The sequence below is a fragment of the Coloeus monedula genome (genome assembly GCF_965178545.1).
Source record: "Coloeus monedula genome assembly, chromosome: 3".
Taxonomy (NCBI): domain Eukaryota; kingdom Metazoa; phylum Chordata; class Aves; order Passeriformes; family Corvidae; genus Coloeus; species Coloeus monedula.
The window spans coordinates 30,644,203-30,663,147 of NC_138783.1; the positions used below are offsets into that span (position 1 = coordinate 30,644,203).

The 18,945-nt window shown below is 43.7% G+C and overlaps 1 protein-coding gene across 1 annotated transcript in view; it reads left to right on the plus strand.

The window, feature by feature from the left end:
- Positions 1 to 359: 359 nt before the first annotated feature.
- Positions 360 to 18,945, plus strand: part of A2M (alpha-2-macroglobulin) — a gene marked incomplete at both ends in the record, with an annotated part of 31,303 nt that continues 12,717 nt past the window's right edge. The window contains 19 exon segments of the mRNA XM_082279427.1: positions 360 to 452; positions 456 to 598; positions 2,298 to 2,481; positions 3,510 to 3,669; positions 4,549 to 4,601; positions 5,089 to 5,109; positions 5,460 to 5,628; positions 6,774 to 6,858; positions 7,597 to 7,720; positions 9,172 to 9,286; positions 9,526 to 9,635; positions 10,480 to 10,638; positions 12,038 to 12,265; positions 12,599 to 12,662; positions 13,144 to 13,286; positions 14,720 to 14,869; positions 15,538 to 15,708; positions 16,337 to 16,487; positions 18,724 to 18,832. Of these exon segments, the coding sequence (XP_082135553.1) occupies positions 360 to 452; positions 456 to 598; positions 2,298 to 2,481; positions 3,510 to 3,669; positions 4,549 to 4,601; positions 5,089 to 5,109; positions 5,460 to 5,628; positions 6,774 to 6,858; positions 7,597 to 7,720; positions 9,172 to 9,286; positions 9,526 to 9,635; positions 10,480 to 10,638; positions 12,038 to 12,265; positions 12,599 to 12,662; positions 13,144 to 13,286; positions 14,720 to 14,869; positions 15,538 to 15,708; positions 16,337 to 16,487; positions 18,724 to 18,832 (2,432 nt within the window).

Consider the following 18,945-nt stretch of genomic DNA (forward strand, 5'->3'; position numbering starts at 1 on the left):
GTTAATGGGAATTAGACACACCCACGCTTGTTTCCCAAATCCTAGCTCGATCTCCTGCTCCCACTTTGAAGGAAATCAAACAGCTCCTGCTCCTCCAGCAACATCCATGACCAGTGCTGTGTCCAGCTCCATACAGAGAGCCCCGCCAGAAATGGAGGCTTTCCCCTCATGCTCTGCTGTTAGCCCTTCCTTCCTTAGCCACAATCTTTCCTCTTCCATTGCTTCTGTCCTGCCCCAAAAGAGACACAGCTCCGGCCTGCCAGGAACCCACCCCTCCCTCTCTCCCCCAGCACTGGCCTTCTGCCCGGACTTGGTGCTGCTAGTTCCAGCTCCTCCTTACCGCCTCTCCCTGTTTCCGGATGGGCCCTGGCCCCCAGCCCTTATCTCCTCCAGCCCCTGGGCTGTTTGCAGAGGAGAGTATAAAGGGGTTGACTGGGAGAGCAGAGGGGGAGTAAAAGCAGCACTGGACCACACTGAGTGTCTGCTTGACTCACCACGTCCTGCTGTGTGCCATGGGGAAGAACGGGCTGCTTATCAAATCAAGCATCTTCCTCCTCCTCTTCTTCCTTCCGGGAGACACCTCAGCCATCACAGAGCCGTAAGCTATGCTGGGGGCTATCTGGCCAGGCAGGAGACTTCGGCTGTATTCCTGTGTCTATTCCTTTGTCCCTTGTCTTCTATCTATTTTCTTTTATCCAGGAATAAAGACACCAGGGCTGGGTAAAGTGCCTTTTACAAACAGGAACTCTAATGCTTGAGAGAGACCCAAAACAAGCTATGAAACTGAGATATCAGTAAAACTTCAGGGGAAGAAAAAAAGGAAAAGAAGAGGGAAAGATCTATGAGAATACCTTTTGCTGTTTCAAAGAATTGACAGGATTTCAACAAAATTTTATGCACAAAATTAGTTCTTTTGAAAGACAACTTTTTGTAAATTTTTGTGCAATTAATTCTTCTTAAGAGAAAAACTGTTTTGAAAGGACAATGAAAGGTTTAATCTTGTGTTGACTGTCCTACTTGCAGGTTGAAATGCCCAGGATTTGGGAGTGGCTGTTTTAGACGATAATGAGAAGAAAAAGAACAATTAGCTCATCTGGCATGCTCTGAAATGGCTTTAATTTTTAATTCACATTTTTCAGTTCAGCCAATAGAATGAAAATTCTCACCCAGGATAATGTGACACTGTAAGACTGTGACTGTCAAGGTCTGTGAGGGTATATTGTCCTGCCCCCCTTCTTCAGCCTTTTTTGTATGTGAAGGGCATTTGTGTTGTGTGCATGTGTGTTCACGTGTGGTAGAAGCAGCGCATGGAGGGTCCTGACATCTCAAAGACTTTCTCCTTTGGCTTTTTGGCAATGTCTCTTCCTCCCCTGCAAAGCACAGGGCACTTCACCCATCGCAGAGCTGCAAGGGGTGCGGGGGAATTTCTGAGCAAGGCTGTGCTGCAGTGCTTTCATCAAACGCAGGGGAAACAGACTGGGATCTGAGGGGCCAGAGCTTGCTCCCTGCAGACCAACTGATGGACAAAAAGGTGCCAAAACCTCTGCTACTGCTGAGGTGCCTTACTGCTGAGGTGTTGAGGGCTCTTCTCCCATCTGCTCTCTGCTCTGGCTATGCCCACTGGAGGCCAGTCTGCATCCACCAAAATGGAAGCACGGTTAGCATTAGATAGATTGGGCTGGATTCCCAGATGCAGTGCTGGGCGCCGGGACACCACCGGCAAGTTGCCACGCTGGGAAGGAAGGAGGCTTCGTAGGACTGAGCAGGTATGCCCTGTTGAGCTGAGACAGAGAGGCTGGCTTCCCTGAAAACCTGAAACTTGTTTGTGTTTTTGCTTAAGATCTGGCACCACGCTGTGGCAGTTTTGGATCTCTGCGAGGAGCAAGAGTAGTGCTACAGACGCTTTGCAGTGTGTAGTCAATGGAATTTATTCACTGGGCACTGGCATTTGTGTGGCTCCTGAATGCTATTAACAGTGTCTAGCAAAGGTGACAATTGAGTTCCCCCCTGCCTTTATTCAGGATCTCGGAAAGAAGTGCTGCTGTTGTGCCAGAACCTAGAAAAACATATCCTTTCCAGATGTTTGTGTGGAGGATTTCCTCTGGTATTTTACATTTGAGACCAACCTCTCTGCTTTCTCCTGCTGCTACAGACGTGCTGGAAATTTTGTTATGCTCTTAGAAAATGCACCCTTCTCCCTGTGTGGCGAAGGCTGTAGTCATCAGATTGGTTTATTTGTTCTTTAGACACAGGTCCTGTTCCTCCTCCTCTGACCTATCCTTCTCCCTTGTTCCTAGGCAGTACATGGTGCTGGTGCCCTTTCTGATACACTCGGATTCTCATGAGAAAGTCTGCATTCAGCTGACCCACCTGAACGAGTCTGTGACTCTGAGTGCCACACTAGAACATCTAGGGGAGAACAGGAGCTTGATTGATGATGTGGTGTCAGAGAAAGACATGTTCACCTGCATCCCTTTCTCTGTGAGTATCTCACCCTTGTGGGATGATCCTTTGTGCCAGGGATAAAATATAAGGACACTGAGAAGTAATGACCAGAGTAACACTATGTAGATGTTCGCTTACCTCTTGGCTAAAGGTATGTTCATGTCCATCCTCAACACCCTCTTACTGCTGGGATCTCTTTACTATGCTAAATGACTGTGAGATGGTGAATCCTAGAAAGCCACCCTCTTTCTAGGGCAGGAGAAGAAAGTGGCTGTTTCCTGATGGCTGTTTGGTGAAAAGGTTTTCCACATCATCCTTTAATATCCACAGTTTGTCACTTGAGTGCCTTCAAATTGTGGTAGAGCTTTTGGACCTCAGATACTTTTCCCCTGGCGTATACTGAATTAATGTAAGAACGTAGAGCTGTGATTGCCTGTATCTGAAAAAAAATCAAAGCAGGAATTTGATAATCTAATGTAATTAATAGCCCCAGGGACTATAACAAACTGCTGGCAACTAGGAAAGCTGATCGTGTAGCTCAGAGCCTAGATTACGTCTTTGGCCTGAAGGCTGAAGAACTGCTCTTCAGGACACCAAAAAGGTTGGCATTTTTGTCTTGTTTTGTCAGATGTAGGCTGAAGACTGACTTTGTCACTTGTGTGAGAGAGGTATAGATGTCTGACACGTCTGATTTGGAAAAGGAAATGTTCTGCAAAGACTAGGGACATTATCTGAAAGAGAAGACAGACTATTCCATTGCCTTTGTGAATGCTGAAAGGAAAAGGATGGAAAGGTTTGGTCAGGGCAGTAAGAATTTTTAAAAATTGGGTGGTAGAGCTGGGAGTTCCTTTGCTGCTCAATACTTGCACAATTACTGCACGGCAGGAGGAATGGGTAGGAATATGGGACAAATATAGAACAGTCTCTTGTTCCTCATTATAGTTCCTCTCACCTCTGTGTTGGGTCCATCAGGATTCTATTAGATCTCTAATTTCATGAAAGCTAGTTCAGTTTGGGAAGCCTTTAGAGGTGGTCTGTTACACAGTTTTCTTCTTACTCTCCAGGTTCCAAAATCAAGGCTCCCGTTACCAGCCACGTTTCTCAGTGTGACGGTGAAGGGGGCCACGCTGCAGTTCAGCAGCCGCAAATCAGTGCTGGTCCAGAACTCTGAGAGCTTGGTCTTCATCCAGACAGACAAACCCATCTACAAGCCCGGACAGACAGGTACCAGGAAAGGGGTGGAGATTTACATTTGAAACAAATATTTGTACTAAAACTACTGGATCATGCTGGCCAGATGTCAGTTGCTTTTAGTGGGGATCAGATCTGCAACCTCATGGCTAAGGCTTATGTTTTATTGCTCCATCTAGGGAAAATCTGGGGAGTCTTAAAATGCATGCATGTATCTGGGGCATCTGCACACTCTCTCTCTCTCACTGTGGGCTCTGTTGTTGTGGTCCATGCAGTTGGGGGTCTGCATTAAAATCAGAGAAAGACTGGATATTTATCCTATAGAGAACAGGGCCAAAACTCAGACTAAATCATGAAATAGCTTTCAAAGCAGCAGCTGATTTTGCTCAATGAAGACAGAAAGAATTATGTAAGCTATTTATTTCTTCTGGGCCACTGATCTCCTCCATTTGGCCTGGGTAAAAACAAATGTCCTAAAAGAGGTACTGAATTTTCTCTCCATCCAGAGCCAACAAAAACTTGCAGCCAAGTGCTGAAGTAATTTGTTTGCATTCACCCTTCCTAGGAAGTTAGTCTAGTTATAACAAAATTAGAAGACCCATGTGAATTCTGGCATAAAAACGCCTCATTGCAAAGCAGACAAAGGCAACTTAAATTTAACTTTGGTCCCAATTAATGAGATTCTGATGCCCATGATCAGTAAGATGTTCCCACTGCCATGGATTTGCTCTTAACATCCTCTTATTCATGTACCCATAGTAGATGGGTACCCTTGTAGCATGACCTAGCATTCTAGTAAATGGAATTTCCTTGGAAGAGAACAGCCCTGTTGTGTGTTATACCATTTGTTTTTGCAACTGATTTTTCTGGTTGCTGATTGTACTGTGGAACCTCACTGTCTTTCTCCACCAGTCCTGTTCAGAATTGTTTCTCTGGATGAAGAGTTCCGACCTGTGAATGAAATGGTAAACATGATACTTGTTCTTCTACTTATTTGGCCTTAAGTCAAATGTGGGGAAAGGGAGGAAAAATAATCTCTGCTGGGGAGAGCTCTCAGTACACTGAGATAACTGTGAACATTCTGGGTCACCCCAGATCTTTTTAACAGGATCTATTGTCAAATTCTGCACAAGGCTGCCTTCTGCATTCTTGGAAAGGTTTGACAAACTGCAAATGGGCAGTGCTGGTGTAAGCAGTGATCAATCTGCCATTCCCACAGTGTACACCCGTTCTTACTAGTACTGCAGATAATCCAGAGTTAGTAATTAGTAATTTTGGTTGTCTTTTGTGCCTCAGACAAAGGATTGGCCCCCTCCTCTCCATACCAGGAAGCTTTTTCCTTACCCCATTGGATGATTAGCTTTTACCCTGAAATGTGATCATAACCCTTGTCATTTGACTGTGTTGCTTGCACTCTGTCTAAACATCCTGCTTCCTTTCTTCTTTTTCTAGATTCCATTGGTGTATATTGAGGTATGTACAAACATTTAATTCACATTCACATCTGTTGCACCTCAGCCTGGGCAGAATAAACAGTTGCCTCAAGATGATTCTTGTTTATTTTTTGTGTTAAGCCAGTCCATTACATTAATTCAACTATACAGAATTTTAACTCGTATGGTGGCTACCATGTACCTGGGCCCAGGCTACAGCTCCTCTGTCACCTTGCTGTGGACTCCCCACCAAAACACTGCTAGTGCCCTTTAATCCTGGCCTGCAGCCTCCTGAAACACAGGGGCTGGTCCTTCCCTCACTGCTTTTGCTAGACCTCATTGCAGACTCCCAGGGTTCTCACAATCTCCTTGTGATCCCATTATCTGTAGGACCCAAAGAAAAATCGTCTGTACCAGTGGAAAAACGTAGAGTTAGAGATGGGATTTATACAGCTGTTCTTCAACCTCACCTCTGAACCTATCCAAGGGACCTACAGAGTGGTGGCACAGAAGGCCTCTGGGAAGACAATTCAGCATTCTTTCTCTGTGGAGGAGTATGGTAACCGTCACTGCAGTTTCAAGTTCATAACAGCTAGTCCCATGGGGCATGAAATCTTAATTGAACAGCATTGCAGACCTGACCAGGATGTCCAGCATGGCTGGAAAATTGTTTCTGTGTCCTTTCCCTCCCAAGAATCATCTCTTTAGGATGAGAAGACTGAAAGACTTGAGTGACCTATCTCCAATCCTCCCTAAGCACCAGACCATGCAGTGCAGCTCTTCTGAACGCCCACCTCAGCAAGGAGAAGCAAAGTGCTTGGATCAATTTGTGCTGACAGCCACAAGCCTTACCTCCTTTCAGAGGTGCTTTTAGGCCACAGCCTCATCTCCATTTGGCTACATACCTGTCAATTGTCATGCCATAAGTCTGGGTCTAGGCTGAGGCTGTCTAGGCTGTAAATTAAGATCTTGCCTTTTCTCCCCCATAAGCTAAGCCCGTAGCTTGTGTGATGCCTTAGTGCCTTAACCTCCCTTTGGTGCTCTCACCTCTATGCCAGTTCCATCTGCTTGGCTAGAATGTTGGTATCCCAGTACATACCTGCACATGATCACAACCAGCATAGCTTCCCACCCCAGCAAGCCAGCTGCAGCCCTTCTTACATGGTCTGACATGATCTGTCTCCTGCAGCAGAGATGCAGGAGATGTCCTGGAAGATGAGTCTTGAACTCCTTTGACCTCTTCCAGTTGCAAGACTGTGCTCTGTCCTGTGCCCTGAATCCCTCCTAGTTGTCCCAAAACAGTCACCATCACTTCCCCTCCTGCAGCTGGGTTTGGATGGGATGTCACCCTGTGCTGTGTCACTGGAGAAGCCAGGATATCCTCCTGTTTTGAACATCAATAAGATCTACATGCTTTGGAAATGCAGAGACCAGACTGCAGGCCCAGCTCTGTATATTTGTGGGAAACTTCTATTGATTTATCTCTCTATTGTACTGTATCCTACTGCTGTGGGACTGATAAATACTACACAGCTACCTCAGTAGCTGGTGTAAAAATCTTGCCCTCTTACCTGGCACACTGCTTGGCTGAGTGGTTTTCAGTGACTTCAGTGGGATGTGCAGGTGACAGAAGCCTCTAAAATCTGACCATTTAGATGTAAAAGGTTTATAGATAATCTATGTTTTCCTTTGGTTCTGCTGCAGTGCTGCCAAAATTCGAAGTGACAGTGAAAATGCCCAAGGTGATCAGCATTCTTGATAAGGAGCTGAAGGTGACAGTTTGTGGACTGTGAGTGCCATTCTTTCAAGTTCTGCTTGGTTTCAGTGTTTTCTTCAGTTACTGCTCAAAGTTCAGTTGGGAGACTGAGAGATGAGACTTTATTATATTTCTCAATCCTTTTGGGGTCCCAGGACCAAACAGACCATATCTACCATTAGACAAAAGTTAGTTTGATGCACTTCGTATGTAACATATAGAAACATATTTTTGATCTGTTTTTTTGGGAGATTGTTTCTTGCATATTTTTTTGAGTCATTGAGGATTTCACACCAGCTACAGTGGTAGGGAAGAGGTCTTTAGTTCAGTTTATTCAGGAATGATATTTTAACTGTGTCTTCTGCTTATTGTTGTGGTGAGGAAACCCTAAGGGATGCAGCTGCCCTCTTTCCTTTGGGCCACTTCACTGAATTCTGCCTTGTAATGTTCCATACACCCTGTAGGGAGAACCATGGCTTGGGCTGAAGAGTGAGAGTAAAGACCCAGTGCTCATATATACACAAATCAGTTCCATCAGAATTAGGTGGTAGATGCTTATAACATGTTCTCCAGGATGAGGGGGACTCAAAATCATTATTAGCGTATGGTACCAGATTCCTTTCTGCTTTTTATTTCCTATGATGACCCTGTGTATCTTGGAGGCAGCTCTAGGAAAGAATCCTGGCTTCATTGGGATGAGCCTGTAATTTTTCTACATCCCTCTTTCATTCCTAATGTCTCTGTTTTCCTTTCAATCCTGCCTGCTGGTAGATACACATTTGGGAAGCCTGTTCCTGGCCTCGTGAGCTTCCGTGTCTGCCGGAAGTACGAACGTGCAGCCGTGTCCTGCTATGGTGAAGAGGGTAAAGCAGTGTGTGAGGAGTTCTCTGGACAGGTCAGTCATGATTACTCTGGTGGGTAGAGTGATAGGAGAAAGTGTGGTTTATTGAGCATGCCTTGTAGGCACAGGCTTGCTCTGAGTATGTACAAATATAGTGTAAAAGTGTGGTGAGGCACTGGCACAGGTTGCCCAGGGAAGTTGTAGATGCCCCCTCCCTGGAAGTGTTCAAGGCCAGGCTGGGTGGGGCTTTGAGCAACCTAGTCTGTTGGGAGGTAGCCCTTCCTGTGGCAGGGGAATTGGAACTTACATGGCCTTTAAGGCCCATTCCAACCTAAACCATTATGTGATTCTACAGTTCTGTGAAAATCCATGTATTTTAAGGAGGGCTGAAGAATGGGAGAAGATTGGGTGCAAGATGAAATGTGAAAGGTAAAAATAGGAAGGTCTGTGCAGTAAGAGCAGTGTGTGTAAAAGCCAGAATCTGATGGAGAATGAAGAGATGAAAGAAATAACAGAAAGTTCAGTTGGAGTGTAGAGAGTATAAGAGCAAAGTGAGATAGAAAAGCCATGAGCAATGACAACAGAGTTGGACTTGGCTTACACTGGAGACAGTGTATGGGGTCAGAAGCTTGTGTTAGAGAAAGGAAAGGAACAGAAACCAGGGGAAAGGCTGAAACATTTTGGGCAAGAAGGAAGGAAATATGTGTTTAGCAGCAGTGATTAAGACATACAGAAAAAAAACCCCACTTTTTTCACCTTTTAGACTGGCAAGAGCAAAACTGAAAGGTGTTTGGAGCACAAAGAGGTGCAACAGTACTGGCTTAATTGAGAGAAGTTGGAGTAATAGCAATTGTGGAAATATGCCAGGAGAAGAAAGTGAACAGAAGATGTTCTCATGGTCCCTGGGCTCTGCTATAGCTTGATGTCCACAGCTGCTTCTGCCACTGCTGTTGTTATCCATGTCAAAAGAAAATAGAAACACTGTAGTGCTAACCTCTGTTCCAGGCATCTCTTCTGTGGAGACTTGCATTGTACATGAATTTGCTGAAGAGAGGTGGCAAGCTTTGGAAATACTTTTCCAGCTGTCATCTGCTTTCTACAAATACACAGGCTTTGGTTTGTGTATCACTCATATGGCTTACGCATTTTAAGTAAGCAGTTTTATTTTCTAACATGCCTGATGCCTGACAAACATTTCTTATGTGGCATACATTGACTAATTCCCTGTGCACTTGTACCAAGTGTTGGCAGCTTCAAACTTCACAAGCATACACAAAAATCATCTAGTTTGCAAGCTTTTCACTCTAATGTTGCTGTAAGTACCTCAGTATGCTTTTTGCTAAGTTATTTATGTCTTTTTCCAGTTTTGATAACATCAACAGAGGTAGACTATCTGTGAGGTTATGGTCTTCTCTTTCAGTTCAGAACAACACACAGTGATGGATTCATTGAATAAGCATTGTATAAACGAGAATATAATGGTCTTGTTTGTTTTCCTCCAACAGACAGACATCTATGGCTGCATATCTAAAGTGGTAAAGACCAAATTATTCCAGCTCAAGAGAAGTGGATATGAGAATAAGCTCCATGTAGAGGCCAAGATTAAAGAGGAGGATACAGGTATGAATCATCTGGATGAAAGAGCCATGTAATGAGACCAGGAGAGAGCAGCAGAGGGGCCTGCCCAGTAGGAATGAGGGGCAAAACCAGACTCTTGCTCTTCTGGAATCTTAGAGTTTTCCTGCCTCTAGTCCAGGACCACCAACAAAATAGCTTGTCCAGCAAAGGAGGGTTAGCCTAGAGTAAAAGGAATTCTGGTCAGGCAGAGGCAAGTTAGTTCTTCATGCTTCTTTCTGCAGGAGTGGAGTTGACTGGAACAAGCTTCTCTGAGATCACAACCACCATTAGCAGAATCGAGTTTGCGCTTTCAGATACCTACTACAAGCGAGGAGTCCCCTTCTTTGGGCAGGTAGGGAAACCATGAGAATGGAATGCCATGAGTGCCAATCAATGATGCTACTGAACCTTCTGGTCAGATGTATGCCCCAACTCTGCAAGGATGCTGGACCTCAGTGCTGCTAATCCCTGTGGGTCTCCTTTCCTCTGAAAGCTCTCGAACTGGGGAACAGCAGCTGAGAGCACAGCCCTCATTCTGCCCTTGTGCTTCTGCCTCTCCTGTCCACTAAAATTCTGCTTCTACCAGTCATGTGTTTAATTGGAGGCCTCAGGGGTGTGAGTGCATGTCAATCTCCCCATCAACTCCCCTGGCCCAGAGAGGAGATAAGAAAGAGGCAAAGAAAAAGCATTCAGAAAGTTTGCGGCTGTCTATCACGGTATCCTGCAGTGGTAGGGAGGAGAAGAGAGATCCAACAGGCAGGAAGTGTGCAGCAAGATTGATTGATTTAATTATTTTACAACTCTTTTATAGACTTTTTTCTTCATAGTCTAATTGGTCAAAGGATCAGCCATCCCATGGGATGATTGGCTAGAATCCTAAAACATCCATTGTCAAAATATTTTTCTTCTGTACCATAAGCAAAGTTTTGCAAGGTTGCAGGTGTTCATAGTTTATAGAACTCTACAAATGTCTTCCGTGAGAGAGAAAAGTATCTCACGGGACTGGAAAGAAGCAAGAAAAATTCTTGCTAGCAGCAATATTTGTATCCACAGCTCTCTGAAACAGATGTGTGTAAAGTGCTGTTGAGGCTTCCTTGTCTGACATGGACCCAACATCTTTATTGTGGTGTTCTACCAGTCTGTTCATGTGGCAGCCATTCCTCTCCTTCTATACTGCGCTGGTTTTCCTCCTCCAGGTGAAACTTCTGGATGGGTCTAATGCTCCAATTGCCAATGAGACTGTGAGAATTTCTTTTCAAGGAAGACAGGAAGAAAACTATACAACAAATGAAGAAGGCATAGCAGAGTTTGCCCTAAACACTTCCACGTTGGCCTTTGAAAATGTTGGAATTAGGGTAAGTCCTTAGGACAAAGAAGGTAATGAAGCACCCCACGGGGCTGGAAGGGAAGCTCTAAAGTTTCTACAATATATGCAAAAGCAGTTAGATTATTGTTCCTTGTTGCTTGTGTGAGCCTTGACACCAGTTTGGTGGAAGTAGTCGTACAGCAAACTGAGGTTCCAGGTCACAAATTGTAAATATTTTGTAAACATCTTGTAAATATTTGATTTCTGCTTGGCAATTGCAATATGGGGTTAGAGGAAACATCAAGAGATCCTAATAGTCCATTCTGCTCCAAGGAATCACCAGCCCTACCTAGTCAAGGGTGGGTCTATCTCCCATCTGCATTTTTCAGAGTTTAATTTAGCATTTCAACTTTCTACATACAGCTCCTGGATTTTTTGTTTGTTTGTTTTGTTTTGTGGGGTTTTTTGTTTGTTTTTGTTTTTCTTTTTTAAAAGGTTTCCTTTTTCTTGCTGTAAATAGAGTGTGAACCATTCACATAAATTCTCTCCCAGTTGAGGAATTTGTCTGTCTAGGACAAACAGGTGCTGCTGAGCATCTTTTAGTTAGTGGGAAATGCAATTTGTTGTGTAATGTGCATATTTCATAATATCACATCCTGGACTAGGGGAGGATATTTGTGTCTAGAATTATATTTGTTCTTCTCCCTACAGTTCCCTTGTCACAGACTAAAACCATTAAAAATTTTCCAGAAGTTACTACTAGATGCTTGAAGTTTTCAGATTTTTGCAGGATAAAGAAAAGGCAAGAATTCCCAAGTATAATGAGAAAGATAAAGAAAAAATGGCATGTGAGGCACATCAAATGCTGAAATAAGGGCCTTCTAAATGTGAAGTGTCTTCCCCTTGATCTCATCTTTAGGAGGACGTGGACTCTCTCAGCTCCTAAACTTCTATTCAATTAAGGTTTTGAATTATTAGGTGAAGATTGTCCTCCTTTTCTATAGCATCTGTAGCTTGATCTTGGCACTGGTAATATCTGAACTGGACAGTACTATCCCTTCTTCAGTGCCTATGATATGGGAAGAAATGAAAATTGCCTTTTTTTCCCTTTAGACTAAATAGAATATTAGAGAGGGCAAGGCATTAGTGTAAAAGGCCCTTAAAGTGACCCTGATAGTAAACAAAAATCTGATATGATTCAGCTTGTTTGACACAAACTTCAGCTTCTCTGGGAGTGAGATCATTCCCAATGATTTGCTAAAGATACCACCATCCTGTCTTGCACTTTCCAAACTCATGTGTTGGGGTTTTTTTTTTTGCATTTTGTAGACTTCCTTGTTACTTCAGTACCAAAAAATACTAAAACTTTAATATTAGGCCATGGATTTTTGTCTCCAGTTTGGCCACCTGTGTTTGAGGATCTATGTATGTATTTTCTCCTTTTCCAGGCAGTTCATAAACAAAACCTCTTCTGCTATGAACGTTCCTGGGTTGTTCCACGTTATGGAGAAAGTTATCTGCAGCTAAAGCGCTTTTACTCTCCCAGTAATAGCTTCCTCAAAATTGAGCCCAAGTCCAAGCCACTAAGCTGTGGCTCTTCCACAGAGATCCGAGTACATTATATCCTTACTCCAGAGGCTGTAGGAGAGCAGAAGAAAATCACCTTTTACTACCTGGTAAGTTTGCACCTGCCATACAGTGAGGTAGTCACTGGCAATTATAGGGGGGGTGGAAGTAGATGTTGTGGTTTGTGGCAGCAGGCTTTAAACACTTGCTCGTCATCCTTCATATGTTCTTTAGAAACAAAAAGGAGGGTCTGACTTGGGAGTAAAAAAAGTCAGAATGTCCCTGTGCCCTCTGGGCGAGCACTGGGACTGTGCTACAGGGAGGCAGAGAGCTGGGTGTGAACAGCAGACCTACAGCTCAGTAACTCTCCTTGCAGGGTCCCCCACTTAAAGGTTTGGCTAATGCAAAACTTCAGTCACAACCAAGTTTCTCCTTCCATTCAGGTGATGGCCAAGGGAAACATTAAACGAGGAGGCACTCACATTCTGGATTTGGACCAGGAAAGTGGTGAGTTCCTCTCCCCTACCAAATTGTCACTCTTATGGGGGCTAGGCAACTGTGGCAGACATACATGCTGCATCCATGTAAATGCAGGGATCGACATCTGTGTGTCCTCTAAGATCTAGGAAGAGTTTGACCTTTATTTTCTCTGCCTTTAGGCTTTTCACAGCTTTGCTCTAATCCCCTGTGCCATTATCTTTCTCCTGACACAACATTTTTTGGAGCTCCAGTACTCCTTGGAGATACATCTAATGGTCTGTTTTTAGAAGCTGAAGCAAAATTCAGCATACTTATGCACTAGAAAACAGGCTTTTCAGTCAGACAGGGAGACTTACACATCTCTGTGAGCACCAATTCATCCCACTTGGATGCCTGAAATTTCATAATGTCTAGGATTAAGTTCAGCATAAAGTCAAATTTAGAATTTTGGCTGCTCCAAGAGAAAGTTTTTTGCAACTTAAATTTTTCCCATTGTTTTGTTTGCTAGACAATGGTGTCTTCTCACTACAGCTGTCTGTACAAGCTGATATTGCTCCAGTGGCCCAAGTGCTTGTCTACACCACGGTCCCCAGCAGGGAGGTGATTGCTGATTCAGCCAAGTTCTACACAGAATTATGTTTCAACAATAAGGTAAGTGTCCCCTTCCTGAGGGAGCACCCACCAGACTGCAATGTGGTCAAGCTCACTTATTTAGCCTGGTTGAGCTAATTTCTTTAGATGCACTAACACTGGACAAGCAATGTATCAATTGTTGTATGTAGCTTCACTGCTTATTGGTTTGTGCTAGCCTGGAGGGGATCAACTGAATGAAAAAATGTGCTAGCAGGGGCTACACTGATAAAACCCTCCTCAGCAACTGGTCAAAGCTGATCCTACAGATGGTCCTGACTAAGAAAAAGAGAACAACCTGAAAAATTCCCATCAGGACTTAAAGATACCAGACAGGACCGTGCTGAAGACAGTCCCTTGTCCTAAAATCAAAGCTGAATGAGTTCTTGAGACCTGTGTCACTGTAGGAGCTTGGTCACCCGAATTTTTTTCATTTATTAGATTTCATATTGTGCAGTGCTTGAAGGTCCGGGTGCAAGCTAAGTATCAAATGATTTACATTAGTTGATACTGTTTTCCTCTCCGAAAGCATGTTGGATCCAAAGCTGTTGTCAGACCACATAGGACAGTCTTAGGGCTATCTCCATGCTAAACAGTTTTCCTAGTAAGAAGCTTGCTACAGTCCTTTTTCTGCCTGAAGAATATTGTTTTTGCAGTCTCAAGATCCCACCCTGGGAAAGGTGGAAGGTGTCAGCAGAAGGCATGCTGTGTTCTGGCTGGGACATGAGGGAGACTGGCAGCTGATACTGCTTTGTCAGGCAACACATGGAGGATGCTTTGAGCCCGGCATGCTCGGGGGGGATTTGTAGTGCTGAGGAGAGAGAAGATTTATGCAGGGCAGCTGTCTTATTATAAAATCATGTGAGATGGTGGCGGCAACTTTTGCTAGCAAGAACTTCCAGGGCAGAGGTAGGCGGGGGGTACTTAGGGTTGTGAGTTAGGTTTTGGAGAAGGCACAGGAGTCTGGAAGGTCTAGCCAGCAGGTGAGCTCTTCAGAATCATTACCACCCAACAGATTACTGCAATATTTCTCCAGGGCATCGCTGCTCGTCATGTTACCAAAGAATCTGCGAAGCAAGATCTTTGCAAGCTGGTTTTCTCTCCACATACAGTTTCTGGGTGCAGTACAGTGACTGCTCCTGGTTCAAGGACATGCTCCACTGACTGATCACATCTAGCCCCTATGTGGGATTGCCTCATCACATTCACAGTGACCATAAAACCTGAAACCACCTTACGAGTTTTATGAGCAATTGTGATGCTTGAAGTTGCCAAGAACTCTTGGTGGTGATTACCCTGGCACTGCTGGAAGGGAACAGTAGCACAGATGAAGTATAGAAGGAGGTGTGCATGGATATGGGGACCTTGTAAAGTTAGAACTGAATGCACTCAGCTGGAAGAAAAGGTCCTGTGAGAATTGGGCATCTGTGACATAGCTTTTCCTGTGGTTACAGGTGGACTTAAGCTTCTCCCCTTCGGAAGGCCTGCCTTCCTCAGATGCTCACTTGCAGTTCCAAGCCTCCCCGAACTCCCTCTGTGCTGTGCGTGCTGTGGACAAGAGTGTTCTCCTCATGAAGCCAGAAGCTGACCTGTCACCCACCTCTGTAAGTTCTTGGTCTGTGGAACAAGTTGGAGCCTGGTCAGAGCAAGCGCAGCCCGGTGCTGGAGTGGAGACAGGGAACAGTCCCTCTTGTCAGAGCTGACACAGGGATGCTCCCCTGTGCTGCTTCTCATCTTCCTCCAGTGGGCAAAAAGATGAGAACTGGGCAGCAGTTGATTCTTAAGGGGTTTGTGTGATTTTATGGATGGGAATTAGAAAGCTCTTTTAAGGGGCCTGCTTGTCTTGGCCAGAGCCAAACACTGTTTTGTGTTTGATGATAATTTTTCAGTTATTCTCCTCATCCATGGATTAATTTTTTTGTGGTAGCATCTGGAAGTGTCAAAGAGTTTATTTGTCTTTTGCCAAGCTGAAAATGACAATCCCTGAGTAGGGACAAAGTGTTACAGATGGTTTGGCCAATGTAATTTTTTACATATTTGAGCCAAAATAACCAGAGTAACATGCAGAGCATAAAAAAAGAGGCAGTATCTCCAAATTTGGATCCCTTTTTTGATTCCCAAACTCTTACTGCTCCCAGCACAGGGAGGACCATGGCAATGTGACTGTATGTGCTGGTGATGTGACTGTTACGGTGCTTGCGTCCAACTCCCTCAGCTGTGCTTCGCAACAATGGGCACTAAAATGCCAAATACTCTGTCTCTTTCTTCCAAGGTGTATGACTTACTTCCAGTGAAGGAACTCCATGGCTATATCTATGCTTCAAACGCACCCTTGGAGGAGCCCATGTGGAATTGCATGACTGTGGAGCCAATAGTTCGAGATGGGATCACCTATGTTCCAGTAATGGGGGTGAATGAAGAGGACACTTACAGCATCCTAAAGGTATAGCCCCCTGGCATGGTTAGGGAGTGGGGTGGGAGAATGATTGAGAATGCTTTTGCCTTCTGTGGCATCATGCAACCTAACAAGGGAAGGGTTTGTTCATCTGAATGATCTGACACTTCTTTCTATCCGGCGGCACATTCAGTGAGGGTCATAAGCTTTACTTGTCATGCCAGATATGCTTCCCACTTGGTAGAAAAGGGATCAGCCTCGAAGTTTTCTTACAGGAAAAGCTTTGAGGCTAACTTGAGGTGAGGTTCTAATTGGAGGTAAATGATCCCATGCCGTTATAGTTACTTTGAATAAATCAGTATGTCCTTGAGCTGCATTGTAGCCACAGACATTTCATTCCAGAGAGAAAACTGTATATCTACTTCCTGGCTAATCCTGACCCCTAGGCTGAAATTGGACTGGAACCAGTGTCCTAGAAACATATGGGATATATCCTTTTGTCTCTCTGAGCCACCCAGGCACTCAGACCCAAGGATCAGGGGACCATCTCAATGTCTAATCCACACACAATAACAACTTTTCCATTTTGAGGCAGTAAAATGCCAATGTCAGGTCTGCTGTGTAAACCTCAACAGGATTCAGTAATAGAAAAACATCTTTGGTTTCTCTCCCATAGGAAATGGGTTTAAAGGTTTTCACAAATACCAACGTGAGGAAGCCTTGGTTTTGCAGCCCTAGTAATTACAGGCATACCATCCATCCAGCAGCTGGCCTAGCAGCACCTGAAACCATGGCTCCGCGACCCATGCATGCAATGAGGACAAGCGGTAAAGGAACTCGGTTTTGTTATCACTGCTGTTCCGAACAGAGATCCTGTTTGTATTTTGGAGTGAAAACTTAAACAAGAGCTGCCGTTGTGAATTGAAACCTTGCAAGTAGTACTGAGCTGATGGGTTTGCAGATTTCAGCTTCTCAATGGGTTGTGTGGGTCTACAGACAAGCTTTGGTAACTCCACGTTAGAAATCAGCAGAACCAGACCGTGTTCAAAGACCGGCAGAGCAGAGGATATTAATTCTGCTGACAAATTCTCTGTTTGTTAGGTTTTTACAGTCAACTTCTATTCCTAGATTGTCACCTACAGATCCTCCAATACCATTTTCAGGCTGTTCTCACTGACTCAGCCAGCTTTATGTATGGCCAAAACCATGAAGTGGGTGACAAATTTTTCAGTGATGAGTTGGTAGGCTTTGGGAGGCAGGGTAAGACACGTATGGTAGAAGTCCAGCCTGAAATGGACCCATCCTATGATCCTATTTTTAAGGGCTATCTCAACTCTTACACTGTAACTGTTTGGGCAACAGAATTGGCCTTATCATCCTTCAGTCTCATATTAAAGAAAATATCTTAGAAATTATAAGTTATTCTAGCTGGATAGCTGATTCACAGAATTTTCCCTTGGCACTAGAACCTGTGCTTTTGTACGTGTGCAGTTTAAAAACAATTTCTACTTCTGACAGATAGATATAAATAATCAGCAGTAAGAAGACTGAAACACCACAATAGACAAACACAAGCTAGCCACCTGCCACTTTTGCCAGGAGCAATGTGATATAGCTCTGATAGCATCTTTCACCTGTCCCTGAGTCCTTCTCAGGCTCTGGAGATGCCTGTTGCACAGTTAGTATGAATACTTGTTAGCTACTCAATTGTTATCCAAATGCAGAAATTTAATTAGCCAAAGTAAAGATGACGAAAATTAGAATTTCACTAAGAAATTTTCTTCTTTTTCTGCTTGGATGCATTTCTCTTTCTGTTTATGAAAGCCAAGCAAACCATGTCCCACCCACCCCATCTTTGTTTTCCAGTTATTGAAAAGTAAAGCAAAACAAAATGTTTAAAAAATGTAATCCCAAACACAGAATATTTTATTTGGAATAATTTTTGTATGTGAAAACTTTGTTCTAGTCAAAATGACTTCCCATATTATGCCTGCATGTTTTTATTTTGAGCATTTTCAGCCTAGTTCTTGAGAAGGCCATAGCTTTGACAGGAAGGTGGCACTCTGAGTCACAATGACCCTACAAAAAACACTTCAACAGAGGGATGTTCCATTGCTAGCTGGCCTGATTAGGATGAAGAAGAACATCACATCAAGGCTGTACCTGAAAGAGAAAAGGGTGCTTGTGATGCCATGATTTTTGTCTTTTATATTTCATATATTAATAATAATTATAATAATTATATATATAATTATAATAATTATAATATATATACTAATATAATATATATATATTTATATATTCTTTTATATTTTCAGGTATAACCCCTGTTATACCTTTTTATAACTTCTGTATTCTTAGTGCTTTTTGCCTACATTCTTGGACTTGTTTGTCAAGCTAGGAGACTAAACATCTTAGAAGCTTCACAGTTAGGGATCAGTGTGCCCCAGACCCCAAGGTCCTCTCCAGAACACATTTGTAAACTAAGATAGAACCATCCAGGGGAAGGCTCCTTGGGGAGGGGGGGGGGGCTCATTTGAACCTCTCATTGGGGAATCTTTGATAGATTAGTAATTAGTAAGACCTAAAATGTTATACCAGATCTATTGTGGGTGGGTGTGCATTGCTGTGTACATTTGGGTGCATTCAACCTGGATGTGTGCACCTAAGGATCCTTAAAATAAATACCAAGGTAAAACCCCTTTTTCCCTTCTAACCGTGTCTGACTCTTGATTTTAAGACCAGGAAAAGGCATCACTTACATAGAAGGTCCTAAATAGGTTTTTGCTCTAAATCCTTTATTTTTAAGCTTGTAACGTGCTGCCTTCCAAAGTTTGAGGTCTGCTGGAGACCAGCAGAAAATAATGGAAGGCTAGCTCTCCTTGCTAATAAGCCCTGGCCCTGAAACTCCACTGCTGTTGCTAATATAGCTCATTACAGCCACAAGCATCTGCTTCTGATTGCCACATTGATTGACACTTTCTCAGACTGAAGCATGATGCTGATATAGGTCTTGTTTGGGATTATCAGTAGTTGATTTCTTTTTCATCTTGCCTCATTCAGGACTTCTGGCAGACAGATTTTCTGAGCCGTTAAGCACTCCTGAAGAGGTGACAGAGACAGTCCGAAAGTATTTCCCAGAAACCTGGATTTGGAGTTTAGTACCTATAAGGTGAGTATTTTGGGTTAGTTCATTCCTTTTTAATAAAACTCAGTTTATAAGGTGAAAACATGAATCCCAAAGTGTTTGTCCTTCATTGTTTGCAGAGATCACTTGGCAATACT